This window comes from Meriones unguiculatus, chromosome 12 (genome assembly GCF_030254825.1).
Source record: "Meriones unguiculatus strain TT.TT164.6M chromosome 12, Bangor_MerUng_6.1, whole genome shotgun sequence".
NCBI classification, from domain to species: domain Eukaryota; kingdom Metazoa; phylum Chordata; class Mammalia; order Rodentia; family Muridae; genus Meriones; species Meriones unguiculatus.
Genome location: NC_083360.1, coordinates 36,670,184 through 36,684,188, shown reverse-complemented (window position 1 = coordinate 36,684,188; position 14,005 = coordinate 36,670,184). Strand labels below are relative to the sequence as shown.

At 46.9% G+C, this 14,005-nt stretch overlaps 1 protein-coding gene across 5 annotated transcripts in view; it reads left to right on the top strand.

Moving 5' to 3' along the window:
* Window positions 1–14,005, top strand: part of Tns3 (tensin 3) — a 230,275-nt gene that overhangs the window by 79,670 nt on the left and 136,600 nt on the right. For 4 of the 5 annotated variants that reach the window (XM_060365654.1, XM_060365658.1, XM_060365656.1 and 1 more), the window contains exon 4: window positions 3,282–3,320. The exons of the other annotated variant lie outside the window; for it this stretch is intronic. In XM_060365654.1, coding sequence (XP_060221637.1) covers window positions 3,282–3,320 — 39 coding nt within the window. The remainder of the gene's footprint in view (window positions 1–3,281; window positions 3,321–14,005) is intronic. 5 annotated transcript variants of the gene reach the window in all.

The window sequence follows — 14,005 nt, the reverse complement described above, 5'->3', positions numbered from 1 at the left end:
TGGGTGCATCTGTCAGGAAGAGGGAAGGCAACTGGGACCCAGCTGGTCTTCCGTCTTATGAGGTTCAACCTCTGGCAGTCCTTCTTGATTCAACTTTCCGTGCACAGGGAAGGATGTGCTGGCCTTCTCTGTTGGTAGGGTTCAGGACAAAGACCTGCAGACAGTTTTGCCTTGTAGGACATGTTTATGGAGCTGGCTTGAGCCTGCACATTCGTGGGCTCGTGAAGGCGTGTCCTGATTCTTGGCTTTGAGCCTGCAGTCCTCCAGTCTCCACTGCATCTTGTTCAGCCTTCATGGTGCTATGCTCTATCTAGATGGTATGTGCACACCATGGAACCATACACAGAAGGAGCTGCCTCAGCTCAGAGCAACAGCCGTAGGACCATACCAGAGCATGGATTGGCACTGGGAGGGCCCTTGTTCCCAGTGCCCTGAATTGGTGTCTGCTACTCAGTTTTCAGTCCAGCTTGTGGCCTTAGATGGATATCTTGAGACTGGAAATGTCCCAGAGCCACAGTGTTTCCCCCAGTTTCTTGCAAAGCGTTAGAGGACCAGAGTGTTAGATCAGAATTGAACCTGAAGATGAGGAATGGCAGATATGATGAGGTGCCCTCCCAATCTGGATTGCAGATTGACAGTGAGTGACCCTCCTATCGGCTGGACAGCTTCCTGCCCTTGCTATGTCTCCTGGCTCTTCATCCTCAGGAGATGAGGTTGGAAGGTAGGGCGGGTGGGTCTGCAGGTCACAGGGCCAAGAACAGTAGTGACAATGAGCCCCAGAGCTTTGTGGGCTCCAGTGAGTAGAAAGAAGTGTGGAGAAGCTGTGTCCAGCTTTCTAGACAGTGGAACCCACAGGCCCACAGACACAGCCACAGGGTCTAATCACAGTACTTTGGGGTGCCCACGGTTCTTAGTGCCAAGTTGACTGGCAGGAACCAAGAACGCAAGCAACCTGAGAGAGGCAGCGTGTTCTAGCTGCGGTCAGTTGCTGTCCTCATTCTAAATGAGAAGTAAACTGGAAATACTGGTTACATCCAGGTGTCTCTTGACCTGATACCCAGTCATACCTACATTGGAAGGATATATCTTTATGTGTTTTCTTGATTGTAGATGGTCTGTCCAGGACTTGAGTAGCCTCTGATCGCAGAGCTTATGTCTCTTTTGCAGGCCTTGGGGCTGCAGCCTACACACCGCCTGCTTATAGGAGATGTGGGATACAGAGGACCCTCCCCCTCTGATTTTTAGATACGATCTCACTATGTATCCTTGCCTGGGCTGAACTCTGTGGACCAGGCTGTCTTCAGACTGACAGATTCGCCTGCCCCTAGCTCGAGTTCTTGGATTAAAGTCATGTGCCTCTGCCCAGCTGTTACCTGCTGTTTTTAAATTTGAGTTTCTGTTTGGTATGGCGTAGGAATTCCTCCCACACGTGCTTCTACTCAATTACTTGAAAAATATGGATAAACTTTATATTTAGAATAGTTTTGAATTTATAGAAAATTAGGCATTTGTTTGGTATATTTACAATCCATATAATGCATAATACTTGATAAGTCAGCATTGATACATTATTAACCAAAGTCCATAATCCTATACTTTACATAGGGGGTTCATTGGGGTGTTGTTCATCCTGTGAGTTTGGACTCTGGTTAGTGATATGTTCCTTCCCATCATGACAGTACCAGTTAGAACAGTTCAACTGTTTCAACATTGTTTTTCCTCTTACTCATCTCTTCCCCCAGCCCCTGATAACCACTAATATTTTACTCTTTCTATAACTTTACATTTTCTAGACTGCATAGTTGGACTCATGAGCAGGTAGCATCTTCAGGCTGGTTGCTTCAACTTAGTGTTATACATTCAGTGTGCCTCTGTGTCTTTTTGTGTCCTGGTAGGCCATTTCTGCTTCCTGATTGATGTGTTGTGGAATACAGGTGACATCCTAAAGGCAGAGACCGATTCCTCATTCATTCCTTAAGCGTGACTATATCACGAGTCACCAGGATGCCTGTGTGACCCTGTGGAGGCTTGCTGGAATGAAGTGAATCATGACTTTCTATTAACCATGCATTTCCCTCGTCCAGTGCCATCACCAGCCCTTAAGGTGCTAGCACCAGCTTCCTGTGTGTCCAAAGCCATGGGCTAGTTATCACCTTACAGTTATTCATGGGCCTCTTTCCCCACCCACCCATCAAAATTCAGTGTATGCATCAGGAGCTGAGGACGCACAGATTTAAAATACATGTTTCTGCCTGCCAGTTGCTGTATGAGTGCAGAAGCAATGAGGATGTAGTTAGAGGGAAGGGTGACTGCAAAGACAGAGGACCCCTGTCTCTGCCAAGACTATGCGTCAGGATCCTGGGTCAAATAATGGTGTGTCACATAGAGATGAATGGCCGTGTGTCACATAGTTCTTGAGAAACGTTCTAGATAAGATAAGCAAGAGGCATGTAATTAGTGTCCATAGCAGGGACCAAGGTCATACTGCTGCCTACTGCTCCAAACTGGAAACTACAGTGACTGGTCATACCTCCTGAATGTCTCCTTCCTTTCCAGTTTGCCAGAGTCTGAGGGAGAAAGCTAGGGAGTGCTGCAGGTCATGGGAGCAAGGTCCTCAGCAGCCTCCCAGACAAACAAGAAGCAAGTCGAACATCTTGACGCACAGAGGGACTTTTAACTCAGGACACAGCAATCTCTGTGTTAGCAATTTTTTTGTAGCCTTCACAGCTGCCCCCTTAGCATGGGGTTTCACTGATGCTTCACTGCTTTTCCCTAAATGCTTAATGAGTTGATGTGGGAAAGTCCAAGGGAAGTCCTTTCCACTCTCTTATGTGCTGACGGGAATAAGTACATTTATACTAGTTTTCAGTTCCACATGCAGAGATAGTTCTAGAGAAAAGCAGCCTGTTTTTCAGAGAAGACACATCCCTGATGTGTAGACTGTGGGCGGTTTAAAACCACCCTGGGCTCTACTTCTCATGTTCCCTTGTGAGGAAGGACTCTCTGGGCATACACTGGTTGCTTGAAACTCAAGGTGAACTTGTGTTTTTATGAGTGATGTGCGGATTTATTTATTTAATTTGGATGGGTATCTCTCTCTCTCTCTTTTCTTTTTCTTTTTTTCTGAAATTCCCAAAAAGGACCCAAACTTCCTCAGGGTTACAGGACGTGGATTGTGTTGACTCCAGTTCTTGTTACACAGCCTCAGCATCCAGGAATGGCTTTTGCTGCTTTGTTTGCTGCCTGAGAACTTCTTGCTCATGTTTCTTTTCCCTTTTAAGGTGGTGATTCCCTGCTCTGTGCAAGTCCGCCTGGACCAGGTAAGACCTTCGAATTCCTCTTGGACTTGGTCTGATCAGCTACAGTGATCTCTTAGAACAGGCTATGCCCTCCTTGGGGACCTCTCTCACCTACAGGGTAGAAGTGCATTCTCATTTGTTTTCCTTAAGATAGAAAATCCTGTCTGACTGTGGCCACGCCTTTAGTCCCAGCGCTCAGGAGGCAGAGCAGGCAGAGTTTTAGGCCAGCCTGCTCTACAAAGCGAGTTCCAGGTCAGCCAGGGCTACACAGAGAATTCCTGTCTTGAGAAGCAAGCAAGCAAACAAACAAACAAAAAACCAAACAAAAACAAAACAAAAGATAGACAATCCCTGTGCTCTTCTGTAGTAGCAACCTTTAGGATCAGTAACATTTACTTTTAGGGCTTGGATTCCTGACCTAAGGTACCCGAGTCGGCTTCAGTGTCAGTACCAGTGTCCCAGGGTAGCTTTGCAAATGATCCAACAATGCCAGAACATTCACCTCTGACATACGCCATGCTTTTATCTCACTGAAAGTACACACAGCAACACTTTCTCTTTGACTTGTCATTAGATGAATGTAAAGTTTCCCTTTGCTCCTTGAAGGGTTCTGCTTTGAACGTCATGGCGACCTGTCTTCTTGGTTTTCACCCATTGTTTTTAGTGACTCCTTATCTTGCAGGAGGCCTGTGGACTGGGAGGTAGGAAGCAGGCAGCCCTTCTTTCTACCTGTCAGGAGTGGTCCTGAGAAGGCCCCTGTGATGCTGCCTAGCTAAGAGAGTACACGCTGTCCTGGCCTCGGTTGCGATGGAATTAGCCTGCTGCATCTGCCAAGAGGCCCAAATGTGTGTTGCTTGACTTTTCCACACTGGGTGGGGTCATGCAGCCACCTTGCTTTCCCCATATGTAGCTCATTTGGGGTTTCCACTTGTTTTTGTGCCTTCATGTCTTTGTGGATGGAGCTTAGAGGTATCTAGACACAAGGTTGGCTCTGTCTGGTAGGGTGGTAGAAAGTTCATAGAGGGCTGAGCTGAAAGGTAGCACATTAGCCTTGTTCTCCTGAAGAATCTAAACTCAGATCCTGGCCAAACCACTGAGCCTCAGTTTCCTTCTGTTTCCAGCGAGGCCGGTGGTGTTCTGTGACCTAGCTGGAAGGCAAAGAAAAGAAAAGGGTGTTGAGTTTGCGCATCACTGATGCCTCTTTCACAAGGTGATTGCTGTGATTGTACTCTCAAAGGTCTTCTTCCTCTGGGAGTGTAAGCTGTGTATGAATCTGAGGTGTCGGAGGGATTTCTACCAACTGTAGAGACCGTGCTAGAGCACCAAGGGCAGAGTACCACAGACGCACACCCAGACTGCCTGTAACGGATTCAGGGCTGCCTCCTTTGTGAACTGCATACATAGTCAGGGTCTTGAGGCACATCTACATGTGTACTGTGCATGTGTTTGTTATAAGTGGATGGGCACACAGATGTTTTATGCTGCCTGTAACTAGTATGTTTGGAGGGATGTGCGGATCACCTGTATCGTTGCATTTATATGAGTATGTATATTTGTAAATGTTGTATGTATTTGTTGTTTATACTTTTCTGTTTGTGTACACTGTATGATTACTGATCATGTATGTATTTTTGTAACTTGTGTATACTGATTTGTGTCTGTTATGTCATTTCTATGTGTACTTAACATATATATATATGTTATACATACTTAACATATGTATATATATGTATATACATATATATACACATATATATAAAACATGTATTTCTTAATGATGGAAGCACTTGCTGAGAATTACACTGCTAGATAGTATTTACACAAATCAAGGTGGTATAGCTGACTATGATGGCACAGCCGATGCTTAATTTTTATTTATTTTATGTATGAGTTCTCTATCTGCATGTACACCTGCATGACACAAGAGGGCACCATATCTCATTATAGATGGCTGTGAGCCACCATGTGGTTTCTGGGAACTGAACTCAGCACTTCTGGAAGAGCAGGCCGTGCCCTTAACCACTGAGCAATCTTTCCAACCCCTGTGCTTAATTTAAAAAAACATTTTAAGTTTCTTCTGTTAACTAACACTCAAACATACACATGAGCTGAGGCTATCCTGGGGTCAGGACATCATTGCCAGCATCTTCTGCTTTCTTTCACATGTTGTCTCCTTAGAAAGTCTTCGGAGGCAGTAACACATGGAACTCTCACTCCTGAAAACCTGACCAAGGCTCTTTTATAGTTAACATTAAAAATAAATAAATAAGAGGTTTGGAGAGACTGCTCCGTGGTTAAGAGCACCTGCAGCTTTTGCAGAGGACCTGAGTTTGGTTCCCAGCACCCACATGGTGGCTCACGACCACGGATAACTCCAATTCCGAGGGATTCAACACCCTCTTCTGGCTTCCTCATGCACTGCATACACCCGACACACCCAAACACTCATATACATAATAGAAAATTACACTGAAAAAATCTTAACAAAGCAATAAGTAAGTAGGAACATGCCTGGACAAAAGTTACAGCATAGGGAATATATCCACCATCTCACAGCTGTTACCTGTTTTTATCAATTCGTGTGGACTGTTAACAAATGAATGTGTGCAGTTTTTAAAAAAAAGATGAGTGTTCTCTCTGCGTGTATGCCTGCATGCCAGAAGAAGGCGTCAGATTCCAATATAGATAATTTGTGAGCTGCCATGTGGTTGCTGGGAATTGAACTCAGAACCTCTGGAAGAGCAGATGGTGCTCTTACCAGCTAGGTCATCTTTCCAGCTTGAGTGTGCTCATTTTCATGTGATGGGCTGTGCACATATAAAGGTTACAGCTGACCCTAATCTCACCATAAGCACAGGGAAACTCCGTGAATCACTGTGTTTGGGCAGCTGCAACATTTCCAGGAGGTAGGAAGCTGCAAGCTCTGTTATAGAGACTACTGTCCTGTGGTTAGTTTTTGGGCTAAACTGTTATATGGCATGTCTTTCTCTTGTCTGCCTCTGTCTTTGTCTCTTTCTCTCTCTCTCTCTTTCTCTCTCTCTCTCTCTGTGTGTGTGTGTGTGTGCTTTTCTTCAATATAATCACGAACACACCAACTCTTTACTAAGCACTCAGACCTGTTCATACTGCTTTGTCAGACAGTGCTCCACATCCAAGAGATGGTTCTGATTTGTTTCAGCGAATCCTTGGGGAGGCTGAGTCTGCTGAACTGTGAAGATTATGTCTGTGACTGGGAGCTGGTGCAAGGACCCGTGTGGGTGCTCTTGTCAGGTCCATGGCTGTGCACCTGCCCTCCCTCTGTGGCAGTGTGTGGGCTCTGAAATAGGGCTCCTATAGGTTTTTGTCCTGTGTGTAGCTTTCTTCCTAAGGCAGGGAAGGTATGTCTGGGGAGGAATACACTGTTGCTGTTAAAGCTGCTGGCACTGAGTTGTGTGGTGCAGTCTGCCAGACGCTTGCGTAGGAGGGTTTGTGCGGGCAACATCATTTCTCAATACAGAAAGCATCCAGTATCCCTTGCACTCCTGGTCCTGCATGGGCTGAGAATCCTCTGACATTGACCTTGGATGTGGAATTGTCTCAAAGGTGCTTTCAGATGTCAGTGTGAGAGCACTAGACCATGTAACTGGCCAGGTTACCTTGCCTGGCTGTCATTCATTGAGTACTTCCTCTATGCCTGATTCTTTGCCTGTGAGGTCACCTCTGAGGCTCAGCAAAGTCTGTGAGGTCCCCAAGGTTACCTGCACAGGGCTTTTTTGCCCACAGCTGTGCATGTTCTGAGGCTAGGCATCCTCACTGTGTCTGTTTTTGGAGGCTGAGTCAGGGCCTGGGTCTTAGCAGCTCTAACAAGCTAGGCTTGGCTACCCATCCTCAATATTTCAGTTAAAGAGATATTAAACATATAACATAGGATAAACACACTAAAATTTGTACACCTAAAGAAGCTAAGCAAGAAGGAGGACCCTGGGTAAGATGTTCAATCCTCACTCAGAAGGGCAAACAGGATAAGCATCAGAAGAGGGAGAAAATAGGAAACAGGACAGGAACGTACCACAGAGGGCCTCTGAAAGACTCTACCCAGCAGGGTATAAAGCAGATGCTGAGACTCATAGCCAAACTTTGGGCAGAGTGCAGGGAATCTTATGAAAGAAAGGGGAGATAGAAAGACCTGGAGGGGACAGGAGCTCCACAAAGAGAGCAACAGAATCAAAAAATCTGTGCAAAGGGGTCTTTTCTGAGACTGATACTCCAAACAAGGACCATGCATGGAGATAACCTAGAACCGTTGCACAGATGTAGCCTATGACAACTCAGTATCCAAGTGGGTTCCCTAGTTAGGGGAACAGGGCCTGCCTCTGACATGAACACAGTGGCTGGCTGTTTGATCACCTCCCCCTGAGGGGGGAGCAACCTTACCAGACAACAGAGCAAGACAATGCAGCCAGTCCTGATGAGACCTGATAGGCTAGGGTCAGATGGAAGGGGTGGAGGACCTCTTCTATCAGTGGACTGGAGAAGGGGCATGGGAAGAGATGAGGGAGGAAGGATGGGACTGAGAGGGAATAAGGGAGGGGGCTACAGCTGGGATACAAAGTGAATAAACTGTAATTGATAAAAAATAAATTAAAAAAAAAAACAGAGAAAGAAAACTTACTAGAGAAAGAAAACTTACTCAGGGTGCTCACAGAGGTCTGGTACCATCCTTTTGCCCCTACATCTTCATGGATACTGATAGGTTTAAGTTTAAACAGAGGTTTATGTAGGTGAGCAGTCCTGGTCAAGGTTGGTCCCACCCATCATCTTTGGCCTCTTCTCTCCTACAAGGTGGTCTGACTAGTTGCCAGAACTGTGTGAACTCTTCCTGGGAGACAGTTGTCCCCTGGCTGGCACCAGGCTTTAGCTTTCAGCCTTCTCCCAGCATGAGTTTCCTGGGGGGAAAATTCCAAGTCTTTGGGGACCATTGTTTCAAAATTCTGATAGGCTAGAGGAGGGGCCCTCTGGGCTCTTTAGAATATCTTCCCTCCTGCCAGGATGGTTACAATGCTGCTTCTAGTGTTTGGTGTAACACATTTGTAAAACAAGGAGCTGTCTTGTGCAAAACTGCCCACTTAGTAAAAGTAGAAAGGAAATTAGTGGTTATTTAGGGCTGCTGTGTTTCTTCTTTAGGGCTGGTGAGTGTCTCATGAGTTTGCAGAACATGTCTGTGGGATGAAGATCTTGGAACCAGTGGCTGCAGACACTCTCCAAAGGCTCCATGCTCCCAAATGAACTTGACAAGCAGAGGTTCCACTGTCCTGTGTCTCCTGAGCCCTCTTAAACCATCCCTAGTCTCAGTGTCCCCTGAGCTGACACAAGTGGTGTCCCTCTGGGATACTCCTGGCTCCCTCTGTGTGTGACATGAGGGGATCCTGGGTGATTCATGTTCTGAGGCTTAGCATGCCTACAGTTTGGGGAGCAGGTGGCCTGCATGCCTTCTGGGTATGCCCTTCGCAGCTGTAGCTGGCAGTTGCTTCTGAGGCTGCCCTTGTGCCTTGCCAGTGCCTCTGTCCTGCTATCTGTATCACCTTCTCTCCTGCTCTTTCCTGGGCTGTTAGACTTTTCTCCACCTTTCTCCTGTGGTGCTGCCTTGTCTCTGTTTGGTAGGTGTGGACCTTCAGAGTTCCCTTCATCTAGCATAATTGAACCCTGTGAGCTGCCAGGTCTGTTTGAATTCCTGAAGTGGTACAGGCTTGGGGAATGACAGTTTGAAACTCTGTGGCGTATTTCATTGTGCTGGACAGTAAGAAGGGCATAATAAGTGTTACGGAATGGCCTGAGTGACAGCCTTTGATCAGAGACTGAGTCTGGGGACACTGTTGCCTTTAAGTTTATTTACTTGTGAGAACAAAGGTGCCTTCATGATGGGGATGAGGGACCTTCAGCATGGCTGCCAGGAGTTAACCTGTGATGCGTGCTTTGTCTTTTGTGTCTTTGTGGACAGCAGAACCTGTTTGTCCTTCTGGCTTACAAAAGTGGGATGCAAGGTTAGAGCAGTACATAAACTGAAAGTTAATTGGTGTGACTGAGAATCGGAGCTGGAAAGGTGATCTTCTCTTTTTAAGTGATGGCATTACTCATGAGGCAGGTGTGCAGGCTGTGAGTTCCTGGAAGCTTGTGTGGAAAGGAAACCATAATTGTGTGTGTGCTATCAGGGAGCTATAAAAGGGCCGTGAAGATATAGCCCTTTGCCCAGTTTTATTTGTGAGACAGTGTTTTACTAAGTTGTCTAGACAGGCCTTGAACTTGTGATCTTCCTGCCTTAGCCTATGGAGCAGTGAGGCCCACAGGCCTGTGCCACAAGGCCTGGTGGGAGGCGTGCACTTTGTAAAAAGGGAAAAAAGGAGAACCCATATGTAATGTAGAAAATTACAGAGGACGTTGATCCAGGTGGCAGGACATGTCCTGACCCATAGCTGTCATGTGGTGGTCAAAGGTTTGCCTCATGTAGCTTCATTAGGACCTACCCAATGAATAGGGTGATGAGATTTTAGAATTGTAGAGGGGCACTGGTGCTTTTATGGTCTGCTTATGTCTGTTCTAGGCAGTGGGGGCCTCCATGATGAGAGAGGTGACAAGTTCTTTAGAGGCAGGGTCTGTAACTCAGGTGTTCTATAGACTTGTGTGTATGTGTACATGTATGTGCTCACATGTATACAAAGAATGTAATAATACTTTCAACTGTCAGATTAAAGGTGGGTAAATCTGGTCCTGTTCAGGCAGTGACACAGAGTATCCTATGATGTTGATCTGAGTTCCTTGGCATAAAGGCCTCACTTTCCTGTAAAATGGTGTGCCACCACTTTCCTGTGGGGTCCCTGTAAAGGCTGAGTGCAGTGACTTGTTATAGTCTCAACGCTAGCTGGGCATGGTGATATACATCTTTAGTTTTCTAGCACTTGGGAAGCAGAGGCAGGAAGATTTTGAGGTCAGTCTGGTCTACACAGAGAGTTCCAGGCTAGTCCATGAGTGACGCATAGTAAGACCCTGTCAAACAACAACAGCAGCAACAAAAACCCAAGCATATGAACACAGAAAAAATTCTCAGGGCTGCTCATGTCATACAGAATGCACAGGCTGAATGGGCAGAGCCTGATTTGCTGTTCCTTGAGTTGGAGAGGACAATGAAGTCTTTTAGTTTGGTGGTTTTGCTGTTTGCTTTGTGTTGTTATCTTATTGTTCTGCTGTCTGACGGGGAGAACCAGTCTGATGAGCTTCAGGGAAATCCTCTACTTCCTGAGGGAAAGGGTATGGAGGTCACGCAATGTTTCTCGTCCAGTGGATCTTCTTTGGAGACTGAGGACTAGAAGCCTGGAACGGGGCAGCGCTGTCAAGACAGGTGGATGTAAGTCTTGTTGCTGGCTTCCTGTTTGCAGGAAAAGATCTTCATACACAGACTTAACCGTGTTGTAGGCAGTAGCTTGACAGCTTTTCGCTGAAACTCGGAGGCTGTATTTGGGTGTAAGAGAGGTTACATAGCATAGTTTTGAACTTGTAAAGGCTATACTTTGTTTTAATTGATGCAGGGCAAACAGGTCGTATCTGAAAAGTGACACCAGGAGTCAGGGTATAGAGAAGCTGGGGATGGAAGTTTCTGAAGCAGGTTTTTAAGAGGGAATTGATGTTCTGGATTGTTGTGATTCAGGGTACACATCTGCATGTGTCTCTGCTGTGGTATGTGTGTGCATGAACAGTGGGGGGGGGCATATGTGTATGCTAGGGAAGCAGGGAAGTGTGACTTACGTGTGGACACATGACGAGAAAGCAGAAAGGTCTGAGCTCAGCTGTACCTTGGTGAGCACTTGTTTTTGCTATGAGAAGAGCCTCAGGCCTGTTTCTTATCAGCTGGTCCTGTCTGGTCTTCCAGCCCTCCCTACCTCCCTAAAGGTGTGGGCATCATATCACTCATTCTGTCTCCCCCCAGAAAGTGCTATATAGATCACAGGTGGCTGTATTTCAGTGTGGGTTCAAGGAGGCGCAGAACTAGGAGTTACGGGGGACTCTGTGTCCCCAGAATTGTTCACACTCTGGTAGCAGGCAGCGCCTTGAGGGTAGCACAGAGCAGCCTGGCTGGTGGAGACACATTTACAACCTATTTCCTGGCTCCTTTCATAGCCTCCACACCATCCTGTGGGTTTCAGGGAAGGCTGGGTGTCATCATTATTACAGTGTGAATGGCTGAGGGTTTAAAGCCTCACTCCTCAGATGCTCATCTTCTTAGTTTTGCTTTGAGGTGTTTTTACCTCCCTGTACCTGTGACTGACTTGAAGATGAATACAGTTGCCCTCACAATTCACACCCCACTTTTCAAGTAAGGAAATTTGTATGATGGAAAGAACAAATAGCTGATATCCCTTTTCTGGGCTCCAGAAGACACTATACTGGTGTTACTGGAGTTGTTTGAGTCAGAGCCTGGTCCCTGGTAACCCTAGCAACTTAGTTTCAGCCACTGGTCCTCAGTAAGCCAGTTAAAGAAACAAGTGATAGTGAAAAGCTGAGAGATTTATTTCCCAATATAGTCATACTGGGGAGAGGAACAGATCAAGAGGTTCAGTGACTACCAAGTCTATCTTCTTGGACTGGCTGAAAGCTTAGGTTAACCAGAGTACAAGAGGTTTGCATAGCTAGGCAGTCTTGGTCACAGTGTGGTCCTGTCCATCACTGACCCATCATTGTCTGGGCTCCAATTTCTTCTACAAGAGAGTCCGATCAGTAGTCAGAACAGTGTGAAATGTCTTTATGAGACCATCTTCCGCTCTGCCTCACAGCAGGCTTCAGACTTTCTTCTAGCATGAGATTCCTAGGGAAATCCTAATTCTGTCATCTAGTCTCATTGTCTCAATAGTTTGATAGTCAGAAGGAGGAGTATTTCTCTCCCTCACCCTCACCCTCGATACCGTGGCTCTTTCTGAGAAGTTAGACTGGATAGGGACAACTCAAAATGATCTTTGCTTAATAGTCACACCTACCACAGACCTGTAACTCAGGGAATGTGGACATGCAGGGTGAGAATGGGTCTGCATTCACACGTGGAGATGTGCAGGGGAAAAGCCAAGTGATGAGGAGGCAGAGATAGAGGCAATGTGTCTACAAGACCCAGGATCACAGGGCTGCAGTTACCAAGTTAAGGTGCAGGAGGCAGGACCAGTCGAGATCTTAGAGGGGATGGCCCTGTTGACTCCTTGGTCTCTCATTTCCAGCCCCATGTGTGGGGAAAAAATGCTTCTGTTTTTTTCTTTATTAATTTATTTAGTCGCTTTACATCTCCATCGAAGCCTCCCTTCTCTCCTCCTGTTCCACCTTCCCACCCTCTACCCTTTCTCCTCCCCTTTTCCTCAGAAAAGGGAAGTGTCCACTGCCAACCCTCTCGGCACATCAAGTCACATCAGGTCTGAGCATCCTCTTCCACTGAGACCCGTTAAGGCAGCCCAGCTAGGGCAAGTGATCCAAAAGCAGAATGCCTGTGGTTTTAAGGTGTGCAGTGTGGGATTCTTGTCCCAGTAGCCTCAGGAAGCCAATACTGTGGGCGACATTGTCATGTTGCTTAATTGCTCCCCAGACAACTATGGAATGATGGAGAGGGCGGCACTCTGGCTGCAGAGCAGTGAAATAGACTTCTTAGGAATAGCATGTAGTGGGCAAGGACTCAAAGAAGCTCTGTGTGAGGCACAGGCCAGGTAGAGAACTGATAGGTCATCCATGGAAACTGAGAAGCAGCCTTTGGCTATGTTCTATTGGGGTCATTGGGCAGGACTATGATAACCCTTTTTTCGGTACATCTCCCGGGAAGGACTGCAGAGCCATCCTACCAGGAGTTTCTTATCTAGCCAGCAGTGATAGAGCAAGCAGGATCCTGGTAGGCCAGCTGTGGATGTTTGCGGATGGTTCCCTGGGCTGCCTGACTTGAGCTCCCGACTCTTGCCCACCAGTGTCTTGTTTCAGTTCTCCTCTAAAACATCCAAGATGTGGGGACCCTGGAGGCACAGATCTTTGGGAAGCCTGAGGCTCCTCCCACCCAACCGCAAGCCAGACTTTGATCTTTCCCTTTCTTTGATTTCACCCTTTCCTCCCACACCTAAAATAACATTCATCTTTTGACTGTGTCCAACTGCGAGGGTTTTAGTCTTCTGGGTTTCTGGGAAAGGCAGTCCCGGAGAGGAGGTTCCTGGCAGCCTTGTGCTGTCCTCTGTAGCTGGGGGCTACATGTCTCAGCACAGGTCCTACTGGGAAATGGAAAATCCCCCAGCAAACGCACCCAACGATGCCAGCCTCCCAAGTGCAGGCTGGCTGTCTTTGTCACTGGTATTTGAAAGCCAGGTTGGTTCATGCTTTGGGCTATTGTCCCACCGCTGCAGGTGGAGGGATTATGAAGCAAGGCCGGAACATGTTGACCTTTGGTGGTGTCAGCTTACTCACAAAGGGAGCTCAGAGCCTTAGCTAATGATTAAATGCCCACACTGGGCATTAAAACCTGGTTATACTTGAGGTGATTGCTGGGCTCTTACCACCCTGTCTTCTCACTGTGTCTGTAGATATGAGGCTGGTAGGTCTCCCTGGACCTTGGTACTCTCACTATAAAGTATGAAAGGGAGGCTGGCAGGGTGACAGCCCTTGTCTCTAGCCCCCACCCCTCCTCTCCTCTGGTTCCCTCGGGGGCCAGTTCCAAAGCTGCT